Source organism: Malus sylvestris, chromosome 9 (assembly GCF_916048215.2).
Source record: "Malus sylvestris chromosome 9, drMalSylv7.2, whole genome shotgun sequence".
Classification (NCBI taxonomy): Eukaryota; Viridiplantae; Streptophyta; class Magnoliopsida; order Rosales; family Rosaceae; genus Malus; species Malus sylvestris.
This window is the reverse complement of record NC_062268.1, coordinates 10,948,159-10,969,759: the sequence shown is the minus strand read 5'-3', so window position 1 is coordinate 10,969,759 and position 21,601 is coordinate 10,948,159. Positions and strand designations below refer to the sequence as shown.

Sequence of the window (21,601 nt, the reverse complement as noted above, 5' to 3'; positions counted from 1 at the left end):
TTATCAAGATAAAATTTCATTGTTTTTTATATAACAAAGTATTCGTTAATTTTTTTTATAACTAAATTAGTAAGTGAGAGGTCTTAGGTTCGACTCTCACCAAATGAGAATTTGAACCACATTATTGCTTAGCCCATTGTGAGGCTAAACCCATCCTCTCCCTTTAGTGTAAATAATATCATTTGTTCAAATTTTTTTTTTAAATATTTCCGATTTGGCTAATATTTTGCAAGGATGATCTATGAGGTGCAACTTGAAAAATAAACAGTTCGGATCGTTAAAATTCGATGTGGTGTGGACCTCACAGCTAATCTCCATTTAAAAAAAAAAAAAAAATTCTTTCCCTTGAAGGCATCCTAAGACTAAAAGGACTAGATATAAAAGCACCACTCGAGATGCTCCTAACTCTATGTATATGTTACAGCTCAATAAAAGAAAAATATTACATGTGTAAGCAAGTTCCAATTGAGCGAGTCTAAATAACTTTTCTGTTTAAAATTAGTTATTAATTACATCCTTTCATTTGCTTTCACTTGATAATGTTCATTAATTAACAAACCCTTCAGAGAATGAAGGCATCAAATGCAAGTAATTTGGCAGCTGTTCGTTCCCTTCCAACCAAATATATAATTATATGAGATCATTCTCCACACGAGTTAATTATTACTTATTGATAGAATAAAAACTCATCCTTCTTGCTAATCCTGCTAAATGAAAGATTATACAAGTGCTTGCAGATTCTGGACAATCTGGAAATCTCAAAGGGAATATATTCCGTGCAATAGAGTTTTCTTTATCTTCTTCATGAATCATCCCTTGTAGAAGAATTTGCATCCATCAAAACCTGCCATGTCACAACCATGCAATGATTAATTTGTTAATTAGCATGCTGTGTGTCAGTGTTCTTGAATGAGCATGCGGTGCAATATCCTAGTAGATAACGTCTTAGATTTCTAACCGTACGTTCCGAATTCGAAACTCTCCTAACCCTAAAATATTGTAAAAGTTTTGAACCCTTTCCCTTGCGTTATTAATAATAAATTTAAAATAAATGTCCAGATCAAAGCTCTGCGAGATATCAAGTACAATATGCCAAATATATATAAGGACAAGAAATTTATATCTTGATTGGGAACAATTTGGACTTACTGGGATCAACTGTGACAAGCATGGCAGTCCCTCCAAAATCACAAGTGCCTCCAGCAGCCTTCGTCTTCTGCCAGTAACTGTTGAAGGCGTACGAAGCATGCGACAACAATGTGTCGGGCTTGTAGCAGGACCCACTGGGCTGGATTGACTTGCAGTCTGCCCCCGACCCACATGCATAGTCTAGGGCTTCTTGGACTATCGGGTCCGGCACCGCCGGGTTGGCCACGCACCATGCTGCAGACTGCGGTGGCTTTTTGTGCGGAGGAGATGGTGGCCCGGACGGCGGAGGGGAAGCTATGGGGGGCAGAGAGATTGGTTGGGTTGGGATGGATTTGGGTGGGATAGGAGAATTTTCGGGCGGGATTGGGGTTGTGGTTGGTGGGTATGGGCTAGGCCCATTTTGTGGTGGGTTTGGGATGGGTGAGGATGTGGGCCCAGATGAAGGAGGATTTGTAAGAGGTGGGGTTGAAGGAATCGGTGGGAGTACAGAGTACGGATCTGGAAGAGGGAGATTTCCTGGTGCTGGTGAATCCAACGGTGGTGATGAGGAGGGAGAGGGAGAGCTGGCATCGAACGGTGTAAATTCAATATTTGGGGAAGGCAATGGAAATTGTAAGTCCAGGTGATATATTGCTTTCAGCTTGTACTTCTCTAATTCATGGATTGAATTGCTTTTGTGTAGTTTTGTGTCATGGGGTTTAAAGAATTGGGCAAAACTTCTTGCATCTGCACCAAAACAAACCATAGAATTAGTTGTAAAAGTTGTCCAAGTAATGTAAGTTGTGTGTAGGAAGAAAGAACTTGCATGCAACTATTACGTTACACTAATCGTAACTCGTCAATCAAGCACTTCAAAGTGCAAAGTTAAATGATAGGCTTGTAATATTGTCATAGTGACATATTGCCACAATGATGGTATTATAAGTCAATAACACACTTCAATGTGAGAAGTGAAAACACATTGTGTCATGTGATAGGCTTGAGATACTGTCACTGAGACATTTTAGACGTAAGTAAGTTTCTCTCTGCTAATGAGGAGGGCTAAATTAATGACTTTGGACACAAAGAAAAGCACTTGCTTACCACATAGAATGGAGAAAGTTGTGATTGAAATGGAGATGTAGAAAATTGGTATGGTGCTCAATCTGATGCAATACATTGTGAACTCCAAAACACTCAGAAAACCAGTCTGAAATATTTTGCTTAACTGAGTCATCTTCCAAGAAAACATTTGGGAGATATATATAGACAGGACATAAAGTAAAGCTAATTAAAGAAGATTCATCTTCACTACTTTGTAGTCTAAGATTTTTTGTTGCTTCCTTTGAATATATTCTTGCTTGGCAGAGGAGAAAATATGAACATTGCAGATTTTTCTGAACTTTATTTTGCTTGCTTTCCACTCAAAAGCGACGCACACTTCTATTCTCTCTCACTCTTTATATTAGGTTCTGCATTTCTCCGGAAGTTATGAGTCCTTCGATAAGTAGTTTTCGAACTTTTAATCATGTCTCGGTTAGCTCATCTCTTACTATCCCTAGATGTTTAGCATCTTTTCTTTTGCATCATGATGGAACGCCTTAAAAATCTTATCTAGTATATTTGTCTTCTGTTTAGTGAGTTTAAGAATATTAAGAAACGTATATATTTGATGGACATATGAATACTAAATCCTTGACATTAGATAAACTTCGTACCTACCAAACTCTTGGTTTGTGCTTGTCATTGAACCTGATACCTAGGAGTTTTTGTTTGCCAATGTAACCACGAAGGCATGGAGGCTGAAAGGCCACAAACACACACCATACTGGAATTGGGAACAAAAGACCAGCATAAAACTTTCACTTGTCGTTAAGGATAAGATGCCATCTCATTTTTTGGCATGTCTTACTCTCTGTATATTTCATTGCAGACACGTAGTAGGTACTGACTTTCAGTTCTAGCTAAGAACAACTAGAAGGTCTAAGAATTATCGAGACAGAAAATTTAAGTTCCACATAAAACTCCTTTACTAGATTTTGCAGAAGAGAGAAATTATACTCTTCACTAATCACGCTTGGTTGACTATAAGTCCAGAGCTCTCATTCCTGTTGATAACTTTTGAATTGAAGATTCTATGTCAACCTGTTATAATTTGGCTGTTCTGTTACCATTTGGCAACAAGATTTTGCTACTTGTAACCTAACTCTTCCTCCTTTGGGGAATTTGGGAAGAAGTTACTTACCCGGTATGTTCAAATTATGTTTAGAGTTCAAATTTAAACACAGCATCTAAACTTGCACAATAAGTTATATGACCGTTGCCAACAACCCCTTGCCAGCTACGGCAAGTGAGGCTTGAACTGTTATTGAGTTTAAAAAGAAAATCTAGTCATGTTCATTATTCGGAATGTCAATTATGTTTTTGCTCGAAATGTTATATAATTATGATGCCGTTGGCAACGGCCTCTTGCCATCTATAGCATATCTAGAATTGGTAGATTTATAGCATTTGGAAGGCAATTGACTGTATTCAACGGTCGTTTTCCATAGTACGATTTTTACCTTTCTTATAGTCTATGACCTGAAATGGCATGATGACCTGTTTTGGACGAGGCGGTTAGGTAAACTCATAGTATAAATTCGGGTCTAAGTGTTCGAGTTAGTAGCCACTGTGTGTTTGTTGCTAAGCTGTAGCCTCATTCAGTACAAAAACAAATATGGCTGCAAGACCTCTCCTAGATATGCTAAATGCTAATCGGATAGTGCCTATCCGGCACATTTCATGGACTCCGCCCCCCAATAATGCATGGAAGATCAGCTTCACTGGTCACCATGAGCCGGAATCAAGGACTGGTTCTTTTGCTTGCATTGTGAGAGATCACAATGCTGTATTCAAATCTGCCATTGCTGGACCTTCAGGCAAGGTCAGGGACGGTTTGGCAACGCATTTGATTGCTTTCTCCCGGGCAATTGAGTTTGCCATGACAGAAGGCATTGATTACCTACAGATCGAAGGTAATCATCCATTTCTGTTTCAGATGATAACAGGTGAGACCAAGATACCTGACTCCGAGACCAGGGAACTTGTTTTTCGTTGCATTCATGACTTGCAGAAGTTTAGGAGTGTGACATTCCGCTCGGTCACTAGGGGTGACAATTCTGCTGCTAACTTGCTGGCCAGGATTGCTGCGGAGCGCAAGCGAGTCGAGTTTTGGGCCGACATCCCTCCTAAGGATGTAGCTGAAAGCCTAGTACTGGATGTCATCGGCCGTTGGGTGCTTCCTTAAACTTTGAGGGAGCCATCATATTTTCTTCCAATGTAGTTTGATCGTATTTCAAACTTAGGTCAAATAAGGGAGAAAGATTAAGGTTAGATACATTGAGGTTTAACTCTTGTGGTTGTACTAATCGTGTAATAACCAAGTTAAACTTGTCTTAGTTTACTACAGTGGAAATTTTGACAATAGTAAAAAATTAATTATGATTAATAGTGGAGTTTTTATTACCTATGAGTTACATGCTTGTCTATATCTGTTTCGCTAGCGACTGTGGCACTTGTCTTTAATACACATGAAGTGTAGAGGCTAAAAGAGATGTGTTTAAATCACTTGCGTTATTTGTTCTTATACTTGACATAGTTGATACAACATCATGCAGAGGTTTTTTATTTTTTTATTGTTTTGTTTTTTTAATTTTATATTTTTTTAACAAACGATATTATCTACACTATGAGGGTTGGGGAATTGGGTTAAGCCTCACAATGGGCTGATAATAATGTAATTCAAATTCGCTTTTGATGAAAATCAAACTTAAGACATCTTACTTACAAATGAAGAGGAATACTATTAGGCTACAATATTAAGTGGCAAAAACCCTCTTTTTATATACTCGAACTTCTCCGTACCACTGAACATACGTACTCTTCTACTTTTGTGTAGGGGAAATCAACAAGACAAGGAGTAGACTTATTCTGGTGTAGTACTCTTTTTCTCTTCTTACACCCCTCTTTTGTTTCTACTTTTAATTTATTTTGATATATTCAATCCAAGGTTGAAAAAAAATAGAGTGTGGAAATTACTTCTCTTATTTTGGAGGTTCATACTTGTAATGTTAGAGAAATTTCAATCGGTACCAAAAATACAAATCACATTGTGTACCATTCAATGTGTTATAATAAGAATTATAATTTGAGTTAAATATTAATATTACGTGATCGTGTTTTATGTACGTAGAAAAAGTACTCAGTAATCTTGATTTCCAAGAGCTAATAGAAATGTAAAATCTCAAGTACAAAAAAAAAAAAAAACTTTGTTTTGGGCTTGAAATAGAACCAGGGCTAAATCTAACATATCAGAAGTTTGGGCCTAGATCCGACATATCGGAATGTTTTTAGGTCAGAAATCACATTGTTTCGGCCGTTGGACATTTTAAAAGCAGACACTAAAACCCACGGCAACGGTAACTTTCATGTCCCGTTTTGTCCTCCTTCCCCTTTATTCTGCTCCAAAACCAAACTTCCCAACACAAAAGATCTTAGCTTTTGCGACCAAAAAACACCAAAGTTGTTAGCTTTTCACTTCGTTAATGGAAGTAGAAGAAGAAACATATTATCTCACTTCACTCAGACAGCAAGAAGAAGAAGAAGAAGAGAGAGAGAGTTTTTTAGCTTTGAGCTGCGCTTGCAAAGTGGTGGAGTATTTGCAGCCAGTGATGTCAAACGAACTGCTCTGCAAGTTCCCGGACAACTCCGCCTTTGATTTCGACTACTCGCAGAGCTCAATATGGTCCCCGTTGGTCCCCCGGGCTTACGCTCCCATGGATTTGGATTTGGATTTGGATTTCGCGACGCCGCGTAAGCTCAATTTTGAGATGGGGTTGGAAGTGAAGAATCAGAACAGCCTCGTTGAAGCGGGTTCCGGCATTAAGAAGAAGAAGATCCCCACAGCCACAACTTGTTTCAATCTGAATCGGAGTGCTCTGAAGAACAAGCTGATGAAGAGGAAGAAAAGCAAGATGGTTTTGGCCTCTGATTTCTCTCCGACTCCTGTTAACGTTAACTGTAACCCCATAGCCTCGAAGGTACTGCCTTTTTTTTTTGTAATCTGTGTTCTTAGATTTTTAATTCGTTTTTAATTTTTTTTTTTTTTAATGTTTGATTGAGATTCTGAGATTCACCCATTGGAAGTTTAATCAATCTGGTAACTGAAAATTTTTGGTTGATCTGTTTTTTGATTTCTAAGATATGAATTTGTGTAATTGGTGTTCAGGTGTGGAATAAGGTGCTGAAAGCTGCCTCTAAGCATTTCAAGAAAAAGAAGAGAGATCCAATGGATCATGTGAGGTTCTCCAATTATTTGAGACCAGATGGAAATGTATGAAGGATTAAATTTAATTCCTCATTTGTAATTCTTTATTGTTTCATTTAATTTGTTAAATTCGTTTAATTGTCTTTGTAATCTGGATGATGAATAAGGGCAACATTACTTTGTAGAAGAAATATGTTCTCTTTGTCCTTAAAATTCCATTTTCCTACGTTCCTCCAATATAGGAATTTACCTGGGGTAGTGATTTCCGCACTTGCTTTGCTCATTCGGCATTTGTTGTGTTTCTACCTCTTGATTTATTCCACATGCTAGAAAAAAGAAATGAAGGAGTGCATGAAGAAAACAAAGTGTGAAAATCACTTATCGTTAAGTCCGTTGCTTAAGCACACTACTACAATATTAGCTTTAGGTGTCGGACGATCCTGGCGGTTAATAAGTCATTCTGACGGATAAAATATTTCCGACACATAATTTATTTACTGTCGGATTAAAGTTACTTTCTGTCGGATATATCCGACATAAATTACTGGCGGATTTTTCCTGACGGATTTAACCGCCATAACCGACAGAAATTGATTATTTTATTATTTTAAAATGTTACATTGATTAAAAATAAATAAACAAATGGTGTAAATATTTTTTTTTCACTCACGGTCCCATTACCTAATCTCTGAATGTTTTTTTTTTTTTGCGATTTTTTACACATGCTATCTCGAAGTACATACAAACATATTTGACGGTTGAATCGTTGAAACTAGTTTCGTAAAATGCATATCCTATCAAATTGATAGATTTAACAAACACTTAAGAGTTAATGTTATACTTCCATTCAGTATAAAAAATTATCCACTAGTGTAAATATTTTAAATTGAACATTGAATTTTTTATTGCATTCTTATAAGGTCGAGGAGTGTAGCTGTAAAAAATCATCAAAATCGAAGCTAAAATAACCGTTAAATTATGATTTTTTGTTTATAATCATTGAAATTTTTTGTTTCGTTACCTAATCTCTGAATGTTTGTTTTTTACAATTTTTTACGTATGCAATCTCGGAGTGTGTAAAAATAAGTTTAATGGTTGGATCGTTGAAAAAAGTTGCATAGAATGCATGTTGCATCAAAATTGTAGATTAAACAAACACTAGTTAATATTATACTCTATTAAGTATAAAATAAGATTTTGTGGTATCCACTAGTGTAAATATTTTAAATTGAAGATCAAATTTATTCATTACATTCTTATGGGGTCGAGGAGTGTAACTGTAAAAAAATCATCAAAATCGGAGCTAAAATAACCGTTAAATTGTTATTTTTCTTTTATAACCGTCGAAAACTTTTGTTCCGTTACGTAATCTCTGAATGTTTATTTTTTACAATTTTTTACGTATGTAATCTCGGAGTGTGTACAAATAAGTTTGACGGTTGGATCGTTGAAAAAAGTTTGGTAGAATGCATATTGTGTCAAAATGGTAGATTAAACAAACACTTAGAGTTAATATTATACTTCTATTAAGTATAAAATAAGATTTTGTGGTATCCACTAGTGTAAATATTTTAAATTAAAGATCAAATTTATTCATTACATTCTTATAGGGTCGAGGAGTGTAGCTGTAAAAAATCATCAAAATCAGAGCTAAAATAACCGTTAAATTGTGATTTTTTGTTTATAATCGTTGAAAACTTTTGGTCTCTTACATAATCTTTGAATGTTTTTTTTTTACGATTTTTTACGTATGCAATCTCGAAGTGTGTACAAATAAGTTGGACGGTTGGATCGTTGAAAAAAGCTTCTTAGAATGCGTATCACATCAAAATAGTAGATTAAACAAACACTTAGAGTTAATGTTATACTTCCATTAAGAATAAAATAAGATTTTGTGGTATCCACTAGTGTAAATATTTTAAATTAAAGATCAAATTTATTCATTACATTCTTATGGGGTCGAGGAGTGTAACTGTAAAAAAATCATCAAAATCGGAGCTAAAATAACCGTTAAATTGTGATTTTTCGTTTATAACCGTCGAAAACTTTTGTTCCGTTACGTAATATCTGAATGTTTATTTTTTACAATTTTTTACGTATGTAATCTCGGAGTGTGTACAAATAAGTTTGACGGTTGGATCGTTGAAAAAAGTTTGGTAGAATGCATATTGTGTCAAAACGGTAGATTAAACAAACACTTAGAGTTAATATTATACTTCTATTAAGTATAAAATAAGATTTTGTGGTATCCACTAGTGTAAATATTTTAAATTAAAGATCAAATTTATTCATTACATTCTTATAGGGTCGAGGAGTGTAGCTGTAAAAAATCATCAAAATCGGAGCTAAAATAACCGTTAAATTGTGATTTTTCGTTTATAACCGTTGAAAACTTTTGGTCTCTTACATAATCTTTGAATGTTTTTTTTTTACGATTTTTTACGTATGCAATCTCGAAGTGTGTACAAATAAGTTGGACGGTTGGATCGTTGAAAAAAGCATGCATTAATAAACATTGCACTATAATTGTTATTGAGCACACAAAATCAGTTGCTTTTACTTGAGTTTTTTCTTAGAAAAAGGGAGACAACTGGTGGTAAATCACGGTTATCCACCCCTTCCAGGCCCGGAAAGATTATGAGGAATTTCACATTGCCCGTGACAGCAATCAAGCAGCTAAGATCAGTTCAGTTGCGCATGCACAAATGAACAAATCCTAGTTATTTATATTTGTAGTTCCCCAAAATAAAAGCAATTATATTGTGCTGTGAGCATATGTGCGACTAATCCCATCATTCCTCCTTTTTGTCAAGGCTTGCCAACATAACCTCAATCAAATGTCGAATCGTAGTAGAGGAAGATCCACCAGCTCCAACAGCCTTCCTACACACTTCACTCATCTCCTCAACTCTCTTCCTCACCGCACCATCACCGTCCATCACACACCTCACAGCCTTCTCAATCTCATCCGCCACCATAAAATGATTACCACCGTCCCTTCTGTAGTCCAATCTCAGCTCCACGGCCAATCCCAAATCCCTCACCATCTGAAAGGCATTAATCTGCTGCTCTGCAGACAGAGGCCAAGTCACAATAGGGACACCATGCCACAAGCTCTCTAATATGGAGTTCCACCCACAGTGCGACACAAACCCTCCGGTTGCTCTGTGGGCCAGGACCTCCACTTGTGGGGCCCAACCACACAAAATACCAACATCTTTGGTCCTCTCCAAGAATCCTGGAGGCAAAAACTTCTCATGATTTGCGTACTCACCTGCCATTACATTTTATAAGCTTAGAAATGTTCACAAAATTTACACTTGGAGGGGATGAGACCAAATTCACTAACAAGTTGAAAAATAATGATTAAATTATCTATGAGAGTAAGAGAAGTAATGTTTGATAAGTTGCTACTTACTTAGACAAAAAATATTAAATTTTCATTTTGGATTTTATTTTTCAGTAAATTGTAAGAGACTTGTTAAATACTTAAATGAACACTCATTATATGGTTGTTCTCCATGTTTTGAATATGTTTTAGTACTTTATGATTTTATGTCATGTTATTTTGCAATTTAAATCTAATAAAATTATGTATAATCTTAAAGTATAAACATTTATTTATATGTTACATAATAAATTTAATTAAAATAAAAAATGGGCCTAGGCCCCCGTCTAAATGTATAGGCCCTAAGCCCTTGCATGTCGCCTGATTAGCAGCTAACGCATTTTAAAACCTCATTTTACATTGTTATGCATGTTTCTTAATTTTATTTTGATTCAAATATTAATTCAAAATTCAAAATTCTAAATAAAAAAAAAATATATATATACACATAAAAAATGTGCTAAAGTCATTTTCCGAAAATAAATTGTCTCACCTGGCATTACAAACTGGCCCGCAGGTGGGGTTTTCCGTACGGACCACAAGAATTTCTTACCACTCTTTTCTAATCCAACTGCAATCTCTCTCAGTTGGGCCTCGTCAAAACTTCCAAAGCTCCCAAAGCAGAGGAACACCACTGATTTCGGAGGCTGATCATCAAGCCACGTCATGATCTTTCCAAATTTGGCCCGATCAGACGGCTGCACATGATGCTCACCAATCAAGGGTCCCACCGTGTAAACAGGAGGGATCTCAGTCTCACAATCCAAAAGTGAGCCAACAGCATGGGACTCCAGCTCAAAAATTGTGTTGACGATTATACCCTTGGTTTCCTTGAACCTCCTAGCATGGTTTGCAAAGCAACTGTACCCGGTGTCCATGTAAGCAAACGAAGGAAGCACATTTGCAGGAACTGGGTTGACATAACTCGGCACAACAGACTCAGGGTCTGATGGTTTGAAAACTGTTCCGAGTCGGTCATACCGGCCCGGAAGGTGGAGGAGAAGCCCTAGAAAACCAGCCCCGGAAGTTAAAAACAGATAAGATGGAACCTTGAACTCATTGGCTACGTCAATCATGGTGGTGCAGAACATATCAATAACCAAACCAGAAACGAAGGAGTTGGGCAGAACATGGTCAGCTATGGCGTCTCTGACGTGGGACTTGTAGTTCTCTATGTAAACTGTGGCGTATTTCTCCACAGATTGATGAAGAATCTCGAATGGGCGGTTCACACTGGGAAGGTCTATGATTTTTATGTGGGCGTGGGAGGCTGCAAGTGATCGAGCAGTGCTAGGGTTTGAGTCCAAAGTAGTGGAGGATTCATATGGTGGTTTCATGACAAGGATTGTGACAGAGAATTTATTACAACTGTCGAGTAATCGTTTCGAAAACTCTATGGTTGATACAAGATGACCAACCGCCGGTGTCGGAACAAACACCAGCTCTGATCTGTTCATTGTGCGTATGATCAGTTGAGATGGTACAAATAATTTTAATTGCGTCTTGATATAAATTTTGGTAGGAGTGGTGTGTGGATGAAGGGCGAGGAAACGTCTTACATTTTTATGTCGCGTCTTGATATAAATTTTGATAGAGTTGTGTGTGGATGAAGGATGAGGGAACGTCTTATATTTTATGCGTTATAGACAATTTATGAAGAGAAACAAAAAAGTTAATATATATATATATATATATTTTTTTTTTTTTTTGAGTGCATCAATATTTTACACTAAGGGAAGGGAGAATTCGGCAAAACCACACAATGGACAACCTAATTTGGTATCGAATTCATCATCCATGAGATTCGAATCTAAGACCGAAGTGTTTTGAAACCGAAATTGAAGAAAGTCAATTTCATTCACATAAGGGCCCAGAACCAGAAGTTACATGGAATCGGAAAAGCAAGGAAACTTCTACATCGGATGCTAATTGGCTCGATTAATGAAACTTCCAATATGGTGGCCAGTTCACTTCAGGTTAGCCAGCATGTAAACTTACAATATGATGGCCAGTCCACTTCAGGTTAGCCAGCATGTTGTTTATGGCTCTACTAGAACATTATAAATGGGCATAAATTCAAGGTAAATCTTTTTTGCCCATATCGATGGTGGAGGTAGACTCAGCAAGGCATATACAAGCCATGAAACTAGATCCCATGGCTGTACACAGGCTACGACATAGAAGCAAATTAAGGGACCAAGAACAAAAATGTAATTAATTTGACAGACATGCTCTTGAAGTTTAATATTTTTCATTAAATAAAGTTATTAGAAGACTTTTGGTTAAAATTGAAAATTTTGAAGCCTTTGTCAGTAGCTTTTTATTTTTATTTTTATTTTTTATTTTTTATAAAAAGGAGATATGTGTAAGTTTTTATGTATATATTTTTAATTTAATGACACAAAATGTCACATGATAATATACTGGTGACATGTAAATTGTTCTAATATAGATGGCATATCATTTCTCCATTTGCTACCTCACTTCATACATCCAGCACTACAAGTCTACAACTACAAGTCGTTTCACTTTATTTTCGATTGGACCATATGATCATGAGATTACAATTGGACTAGGAGGAGTTGGCAAGGCAATGGTCCATACGCCGGCCACCACAAAGGATGTGATTTGATACCATAATACCCATATATTGAGGTTTTTTGTAATTTCATAAAAAAATCCTTGAGATTTTCAAAATTACAATAGCACTCCTTGAGTATAAAATTGATTTCACAAAACTCCATTTACTAAATTTCATCCAAAAACTTGTCATATCATAAAAAAAGTTATGAGATTACACGGACATCCCTTGGAGGTAATTACATGGACATCCCTTGAAATAATCTCATCGGGTTTATTACTTTTTCACATAATCGTCCTGAGGTTTTAACTGTTACAATATATAAATACATTATGACCTTACAAAATTGAACGAGCCAAACCTCTGAGTTGCCATGAGCACTATGTTCACCAAGAGTGAGAAAGAAAAAAAAAAAGAACCAAGAAATAGGAGGTGTAAAAGAGTAATAGGTCTCTCAAGTATGTCAAGTTGCTATATCAGTTGAGAGCATATTTTGGATGTTCCATTGTTACACACTTTTGAGTATTATTTCCATCTCTTGTTATTTCTATTGTTAAATATGTCATGGGCTCATCAAAATTCCAACACATCCAATATCGCATATGTATCAGATGAAAAGTAAAGGGATTAAAAATAGACTTGTCCACGTTAAATAGCCAGGTCATCCACTTAATTTTCCCATTACACATGTCAAAGGGTGCATTTCTAATCTCTCCAAATAACACGTTTCTTTGGATCCAGCCATCCAGGGCGCTTGCTGATCGAGGTGAAGCTTAATTAGCAGAACTGCAGATAAGCATCGAGGGCAGCCAAAATAGGAGATTAAAGAAATTTTCAAGGAAAGAAGATTACACCATCTTCAAAGGAAATGTCAAATTATAAGAGTTAAATTATAATTGATGACTGATATGACAATTTGAAGTTTTATGTCAAATTTTGTATTTCTCCAACAAAAGTGTCAAATATTATTTTATTATTTAAATAGAATTTTAAATGCTTGTAATTATTAAAAATTTTCAAAATTTTTATTGGTTCAAATTTTAGTGGAATAAGAGACCCACGATTAAAAAGAATTAAAAATAAATTTGACATTGATGTCAAATTTGATTCCAAATCACAAAGCCTTCAACTCCAGTATGTAAATAACACTTCGGTTAGAGAGATTTTTGATGTCAAATATGTACAGTGACATTCCACCTAGGATTTTGACATCTCCATTGAAAATGTTCTTAGCATTCATACAAATTAAGGTAAGGGAAACGAGGAATCAAAATAGGATTTGATTTCCTCTAAGAGGAATGCTGGCTACATTCTCCACTTGCCTTCCCCTATTTGTCTTTCCCACTCAATAGATGCCATGTGAATTTATCTTACACTCAAATCTATGTATTAATTTTGTTTAAAATTTCTTTCTTCTCTTTTCACTAATGCCCCTAATTAAATCTCATATGTCAACTAAATCATTAAATTATCTACTAAATTTGACAAATTTGCTTTAATCCGGTTTGTGTTTTCTTCTTTTCGATGTTATGCATTTAAATACTAATGAATACTTACGGCTTCTTATGTCATGTTGCTTTTCTAGTTGATACATAATATAATACATGTTTAATGCCTAACAATGCGTGTATAATTTAATGACTGATGAGAAGCTAGAAGAATTACATTGAAAAATTATTGTATGGTACCGCAATATTACATGTTTAATACAATTATAGTCGATTATTAATTAAGGCAATGGAAAACAATAACAAAGCATTGACAGGGCCAAAATAATACATGACCAGAAATATTCTTACGGATGACGTCAAGTTTTTCTTAGTAGCACTTGATTCACTAGCATGTCTAAGTTTTTGGATGAAGAACCATGTGGACCAGTAGCTTCTTCGGCAAGCTTCTTCCACATCATAACCTTATTTTTCATCTTCTTACCCTTCTCCCCATCCATTAACTCTCTGACAAGCCTCTCTACTTCATCCCTCTTCACATCATTACTAATTTCCATGCCAATGCCCCATTCATTGCAACTATAGCGGCAGTCCATCTGCTGGTCGCCGAAGAATGGCCAACAGAGCATAGGCACTCCTGCAGTGAGGCTCTCAACGGTTGAATTCCAACCGCTGTGTGTTAAAAATCCTGCCACTGATGGGTGGTTAAGGACTTCCTCTTGTGGGCACCAACTCGCAATGAGACTTCTTTCTTTTGTTTCATCCACAAACTCCGGCGGCAAAATTGCTGATTGGCCAATAACTAAATCAGGTCTAATTACCCAAAAGAAGGGAACCTTGCTGTTTGCAAGTCCCCAGCCAAACTCGACAAGATGTTCAGGTGTCATAACTGTTATACTGCCAAAATTCACATACACAACTGAATTTGGCGCCTTAGTGTTTAGCCAGTCGAGGCATTCTGTTTCTTCTTTCCATAGACTGTATCCAATATTCAAGGGGTGATCTGGTATTTGATTGAGATGTAATTGAAGAGGGCCAATTGGATAAACAAGTGGAAGCATAGATGAGAGAGCTTCCAAAACATCTGGCTCTAAGGCATCAAAAGTTTGAAGAACAACTGCAGAAGCTTCATGAACTCTATCAGTTACCTCCATCATGAAGTTAAACATGATATCGTTGGGATCTGAAGTCCGAATAAAGGTTGGGAGCTCCCTTAAACGGATATCTTTCATTCCTGGAATCCAATCTATAACCTTTTCCAGATATCCATTTGTCAAACAGCTCTCCTCTACCAAAAAAAAAAAAAAAAAATAGAATTTCATTTGCATGTTTAGAAACAAGGAAATCAGAGCGAGCCATAAATTAATTAAAGCTTCTGTAGTTGTATATATAATATATTTTACCTTTGAGTGGTGCCAGACCTTTTTCGATCAAAGCACGAAATTGTATAACTCCCATGAAGCTGCATGCCGCAATAGTGTAGAAGAGCACTATAGGGACTTCAATCTCTTCAGCGGCTGTGATTGTGAACGGGGACATCAAACCATCTGAAACTATGCAAGTTACTGGAGGATTAATGGATGTTGATAGGGCATCACTGTTGAGATTCATTAGTAGTTCACGAAAGGGAGCCAATAATTTTTGTTTTCTGATTGAATCACAAAGCAATGGGACATCTTGGGTGGCATCTTCATCTGAATCGGGAAGGCCGTCCGGGATGGCTGCAAACTGGAAATCAGGTGAGCCATCAAGGGAATTGGGGCCCAGAGATTTTAGAAAGCGCTTGTGGTTGTACTCAGTGTTGACAAAGGTAATATGAAAACCTCTATGGTGGAGGAGCTTTGCAAATTTAAGCATTGCCTTGATATGGCCTTGAGCGGGAGCCGGAATGCAAACAGCATGAGGCTTAGTAGCTACTGCTGTGGGATCCATTTGAGGTTTTGTGTTTGCCTTGCATTGCTTGCACAAATGCAGACTGTTTATAGTGCTACTGAGCTACTTTTCTCCTCAGCTACTTTTCTACATGTCTTGTGATTTGCTGAAGTATAGGGGGTCAAAAAAAGAGGCGTAGCTGTTAGGCACATTGAACCTAGGAGATGAAGAAGCAAAAGTTGAAATACGGCCCTTTCCCTCCCTGTATGTTATTTCTTGCTTGTCAAGTTGAATCTGATTGATCATTATAATTAATATAAATTAAGGAAAGTTTTCCAGGATTTGTAGGTTACTCGTGAAAATAGTTGTCTCTTTTAATCCTTTTATTTTTTGGGGGGATTTGTAGGCATACCTTTTTTGCATGAGTAGCCTTCAACTTGGACAAAATAAAATTTGTCATCCATTTCTTCGTTTTAAATGCCTTCAATATAGTGAATAATCATACCCAAGCCAATCCTCTCTATAATGTTGTTATTTTAGTCCCTAATGCAATGGCCGTAGCTAGTTTTATTGAGACAATGTCCTGTCTTACTTCTCTCTCTTTTCTGTTTTATTTTTCTCAGTCTGCTTGTATATCTCATATATGTGTATTTGGTAGTTGTTAAGACCAGCAATAAGAACACCCGCACAAGTTTTTATTATCAATAATAATATCCTTATATACATGCATAACATTTACTGGATCGATCCCATTTTGCACCTTCAGGGTAACATGTCATAATTTGATTCCTATGTCTTGAAGTATCAAAATACATATGGTACCGTACCCATAATTAGGTTTTTTATTTGATAAGATAATAAGGTCATAATGTCACATCCCCGCCCGGGCTCCCACCACATCTCGGGCTCGACTCCGCCGTAGAACGATATTGTCCGATTTGGGCCCCGACCACGCCCTCACGGTTTTGTTTCTGGGAACTCACACGAGAACTTCCCAGTGGATCACCCATCATGGGATTGCTCTCGCGCGAACTCGCTTAACTTCGAAGTTCCAATAGAACCCGAAGCCAGTGAGCTCCCAAAAGGCCTCGTGCTAGGTAGATACGAGAATATACATATAAGGCTTACATGATCCACTCCCCTGGACGTTGTGGGATATAACAATCCACCCCCCTTAGGGGCCGGAAGTCCTCGTCGGCACACATCCGGCTAGGGATTGGCTCTGATACCAAATTGTCACATCCCGGTTCAGGCCCCCACCACATCCCTGGCTCGACTCCGCCGTAGAACGATATTGTCCGCTTTGGGCCCCGACCATGCCTTCATGGTTTTGTTTCTGGGAACTCACACGAGAACTTCCCAGTGGGTCACCCATTATGGGATTGCTCTCACACGGACTCGCTTAACTTCAAAGTTCCGATGGAACCCGAAGCCAATGAGCTCCCAAAAGGCCTCGTGCTAGGTAGAGATGAGAATATACATATAAGGCTTACAGGATCCACTCCCTTGGACGATGTGGGATGTAACACATAACCTATTTCTTAGCTTTTATGTCAAATGATGATACATTTCGAGTCATGTTAGGCGGGCTTGTAGTTCATACAGATGTGAGATATAGATAAGCTAATTTGTTAGTGCAGTTTCATACTCTTACTTACACTCAAATTATACTACCCATATTTAGGTTTTTTATATTTTGATAAAAATTCCTAGAGACTTTTAAAATTACATTAGCACCCCTTGGGTTTAAAATTGATTTCACAAAACTCCATGTGTTAAAATTTCATTCGAAAATTTATCATATAAAAAAAAAATTAAAATTAAAATTTTACCTTTAGAGGTAATTACAAACCCCTTCAAATAACCTCATCATATTACTATTTTTCACATAATCGTCATGAGGTTTTAACCATTACAATATATAAATAGATTATGACCTTACAAAATTGAAGGAGCCAAACCTCTGAGTTGCCATGAGCAGCATATTCTTCAAGAGAGAGAAAAGAAAAAGAATCAAGAAATAGGAGATGTGAAAGAGTAATAGGTCTCTCAAATATGTCAAAAGAGCATATTTTAGATGTTCGATTATTGCACATCTTTGAGTATTATTTCAATCGTTATTTCTATTGTTAAGTATAACATGGGCTCATCAATTTTCCAAGACATCCAATATCGCATGTATCGGATGAAAAGTAAAGGGATTAAATTAGCCAGGTCATCCCCTTAGTTTTCCCAGTACACATGTCAAAGGGTGCAATTCCAACCTCTCCAAATAACACGTTTCTTTGAATCCAGGGCGGTTGCTGATCGAGGTGAAGAAGCTTAGCAGAATTTCAGATACGCATCAAGGGCGGCCAAAATAGGAGATTAAAGAAAGTTTCAAGAAAAGAAGCTTAGCAGTCAAACAAATTGACGTAAGGGGAGACGAGGGATATTCAAAGTAGGAATTTATTTTCTATAATTTGCTTTAACCCTGTTTGTGTTTTCCTTCTTTTCAATGTTGTGCATTTAACTATTAATGAATACTTCATGTTGCTTTTTCTTCGAGTTTATACATTATATAATACATGTTTAATGCCTAACAATGCGTGTATAATTTAATTAGTGATGCGGAGCTAGACAAATTATGCTGAAAAATTATTGTGTGGTACCGCAATATCGCATGTTTTATACCTCAAGTAATCATGAGGATTTGCTTAATCAAAGTAGGATTTGATTTTCTCTAATTTCTGTAACAGTGTTCGTGTTTATCTTCTTTCCTATATTATGCATTTAAATATTAATGAAAATTGTGCTTTAGCTTCATGTCAACATCTCTCCAACTTGATTATTGTAGTAGGAATTCTTACCTTTTTTAGAAAAAGGGAAAGAGAGAGGGCCTATCTTTTCTATTGATTTTCCATATGGTTAATTAGTGCTATTTTTTCTATTGCGTGTAAATATAATACGATGGTTGATGATGAGAGTTGGAGTCAGAAAGGTCGTGAAAGTGAAACCATAGGACAATTATTTTGTGGTACTGAAATATCGCTACGTTAAATATTTTGGCTACTAATCAAGAGGATTGTTTGATCAACAACCATTTGGTCTCAGTAATACTCTTTTTTTTGTCAAAATTATATAATACTATTTAGGGTTGTGTTATTTACACATCATTTTTACTTTCCACATATTCGTCTCAATCTTTAGTCATTGAATTGAATGAATTAAAAAAATTAAAAGATAAAAATTAACAAACGTGTGAAAAGTAAAAGGGGCTACGTGGATAGCACCACCCTATCGTTTATATAACTATAGCCGATTATTATTTGAGATGATGAATAACAATAACAAAACATCGCCAGAGCTAAAGGAAGAAATACATGACCAGAAATATTCTTACGGATGACGTCTAGTTTTTCTTAGTAGCACTTGATTCACTAGCATGTCTAAGTTTTTGGATGAAGAACCATGTGGACCAGTAGCTTCTTCTGCAAGCTTCTTCCACATCATGGCCTTATTTTTCATCTTCTTACCCTTCTCCCCATCCATTAACTCTATGACAAGCCTCTCTACTTCATCCCTCTTCACATCATTACTAATTTCCATGCCAATGCCCCATTCATTGCAACTAAAGCGGCAGTCCATCTGCTGGTCACCGAAGAATGGCCAACAGAGCATAGGCACTCTTTCAGTGAGGCTCTCAATGGTTGAATTCCAACCGCTGTGTGTTAAAAATCCTGCCACTGATGGGTGGTTAAGGACTTGCTCTTGTGGGCACCAACTTGCAATGAGACTTCTTTCTTTTGTTTCATCAACAAACTCCCGCGGCAAAATTGCTGATTGGCCAATAACTAAATCAGGTCTAATTACCCAAAAGAAGGGCACCTTGCTGTTTGCAAGTCCCCAACCAAACTCGACAAGATGTTCAGGTGTCATAACTGTTATACTGCCAAAATTCACATACACAACTGAATTTGGCGCCTTAGTGCTTAGCCAGTCGAGGCATTTTGTTTCTTCTTTCCATAGACTGTATCCAATATTCAAGGGGTGTTCTGGTATTTGATTGAGATGTAACTGAAGAGGGCCAATTGGATAAACAAGTGGAATCATAGATGAGAGAGCTTCCAAAACATCTGGCTCTAAGGCATCAAAAGTATGAAGAACAACTGCAGAAGCTTTATGAGCTCTATCCGTTGATTCCATTATGAAGTTAAGCATGATGTCGTCGGGATCTGAAGTCCGAATAAAGGTTGGGAGCTCCTTTAAACGGATATCTTTCATTCCTGGAATCCAATCTATAACCTTTTCCAAATAGCCATTTGTCAAACAGATATCATCTACAACACGAAAAATTTCATTTACATGCTTAGAAATAAGCGAATAAGAGTTGAAGACAAATTAAGCAATTGTTTGAAAAGTTGTATTTATGTCACCTTTGAGTGGTGCAAGACCCTTTTCAACCAAAGCACGAAATTGTATACAGCCCATAAAGCTGCATGCAGCAATAGTGTAGAACAGCACCATAGGGACTTCAATCTCTTCAGCGGCTGTGATTGTGAACGGCGACATGAAACCATCTGAAACTATGCAAGTTACTGGAGGATTAGTGGATGTTGATATGGCATCACCGTTGAGTTTAATGAGTAGTTCACGGAAGGGAGCCAAGAAATTTTGTTTTCTGATTGAATCACAAAGCAATAGGACATCTTGGGTGGTATCTGCATCTGAATCTGGAAGGCCGTCTGGGATGGCTTTGAATTGGAAATCAGGCAAGCCATCAAGGGAGTTGGGGCCCGAGGATTTTAGAAAGCGTTTGTGGTTGAGCTCCGAGTTGACAAATGTAATATGAAAGCCTCTATGGTGGAGTAGCTTTGAAAATTTAAGCATTGCCTTTATATGGCTTTGAGCTGGCACTGGAATACAAACAGCATGAGGTTTGTTGTTAGCTGCTGCCTTGGAATCCATCTTAGATTGTGCTTGCACTGAGCTAGGCACTAACTAGCTCAGGGCAGGGTGGGTGGGAGGATATAGCTAAGCAGTGGTAAGGAAATCACAAGGTCGTTATATATTCATTAAGAATGAGATAAAACCAAGTTTATGAGATGAGGTACTAGTGTAGTGTGTCGTTGGAAGGGAGTGACTGAAATAAAACCAGGAGGACTAGAGGAGAGGAGAGGATGAGATTCTGGATATAGAGCCTATCATTCAACGAATGGCTCTCGTTTAAAGCTATGTTTTGTGTCCCCCTCTCTCTACTCCATTTCTTTCTCCTCTTCTCTCTCTCTCCGTTGCAATCTTCGTTCGATTTCGATGCAAATCCGTTCAATTTCACCGCAAGGTCTGTTCGACTCTTGCCTTTGTTGCTATTGTCATGACTCGCGATCTGGTAATGGCTTAAAGTTGCCTCACGAATTGTTTGGCAGATTTCCTTCTCCTCATCTCTTCTCTCTTCTCCATCTACTCACGCCAGATCCTCTCTATTTCGATCCATTGCCTTTGTTGCTATTGTCTTCTCTTTATTTTGTAGCCATTAGATAAACAATTACAGTAAAATCAACAGTCAAGATTAACAAGGGTGTGCAAAAGTAAAAAAGAGTGTTGAAATCACTGCCCTTGTAATTCCTAAAAATACACAAGTCGCCAACACCTCCTCTAACAGAAGCGCAAACGCTTTAAAAGTACAAGATGAATGCATCAGTGATGGAGTTTCTGTTATTTCTGTTATTTTTTATATTTATTTCTGAATTGGTCACCAACAATCAGCAATCACAAACTGTTACTGTTGGAGCTTTTCCGGCTTTCTAGCATAAAATGCTTGTACATTGTTCCATTAGCAAATACAAGATGAGACTCAAATACCTTGACTAGTAATGAGGAAACAAAGTCACTAACAA

The 21,601-nt window shown here is 37.0% G+C and overlaps 5 protein-coding genes across 5 annotated transcripts; 1 reads left to right on the top strand and 4 right to left on the bottom strand.

Moving 5' to 3' along the window:
* Positions 1-607: 607 nt before the first annotated feature.
* Positions 608-2,382, bottom strand: LOC126634096 (vegetative cell wall protein gp1-like). The gene is made up of 3 exons (XM_050304573.1): positions 2,233-2,382; positions 1,150-1,875; positions 608-844 (listed from the first exon to the last, which is right to left on the bottom strand). The coding sequence occupies exons 1-3, from the start codon at positions 2,378-2,380 to the stop codon at positions 810-812; spliced, it is 909 nt and encodes a 302-aa protein (XP_050160530.1). The 5' UTR covers positions 2,381-2,382; the 3' UTR covers positions 608-809.
* Positions 2,383-5,573: 3,191 nt separating this feature from the next.
* On the top strand, positions 5,574-6,627 carry LOC126634098 (uncharacterized). The gene is made up of 2 exons (XM_050304574.1): positions 5,574-6,209; positions 6,398-6,627. Exons 1-2 carry the CDS (start codon positions 5,715-5,717, stop codon positions 6,506-6,508), a joined length of 606 nt encoding a protein of 201 aa, XP_050160531.1. The 5' UTR covers positions 5,574-5,714; the 3' UTR covers positions 6,509-6,627.
* Positions 6,628-8,962: 2,335 nt separating this feature from the next.
* On the bottom strand, positions 8,963-11,289 carry LOC126582923 (UDP-glycosyltransferase 71K3-like). Its single transcript, XM_050247150.1, has 2 exons — positions 10,318-11,289; positions 8,963-9,710 (listed from the first exon to the last, which is right to left on the bottom strand). The coding sequence occupies exons 1-2, from the start codon at positions 11,279-11,281 to the stop codon at positions 9,229-9,231; spliced, it is 1,446 nt and encodes a 481-aa protein (XP_050103107.1). The 5' UTR covers positions 11,282-11,289; the 3' UTR covers positions 8,963-9,228.
* A 2,758-nt stretch (positions 11,290-14,047) lies between these two features.
* On the bottom strand, positions 14,048-15,832 carry LOC126582377 (7-deoxyloganetin glucosyltransferase-like). The gene is made up of 2 exons (XM_050246523.1): positions 15,257-15,832; positions 14,048-15,141 (listed from the first exon to the last, which is right to left on the bottom strand). The coding sequence occupies exons 1-2, from the start codon at positions 15,783-15,785 to the stop codon at positions 14,213-14,215; spliced, it is 1,458 nt and encodes a 485-aa protein (XP_050102480.1). The 5' UTR covers positions 15,786-15,832; the 3' UTR covers positions 14,048-14,212.
* Positions 15,833-18,966: 3,134 nt separating this feature from the next.
* Positions 18,967-20,687, bottom strand: LOC126582372 (7-deoxyloganetin glucosyltransferase-like). Its single transcript, XM_050246514.1, has 2 exons — positions 20,141-20,687; positions 18,967-20,044 (listed from the first exon to the last, which is right to left on the bottom strand). The coding sequence occupies exons 1-2, from the start codon at positions 20,670-20,672 to the stop codon at positions 19,104-19,106; spliced, it is 1,473 nt and encodes a 490-aa protein (XP_050102471.1). The 5' UTR covers positions 20,673-20,687; the 3' UTR covers positions 18,967-19,103.
* Positions 20,688-21,601: the final 914 nt, after the last annotated feature.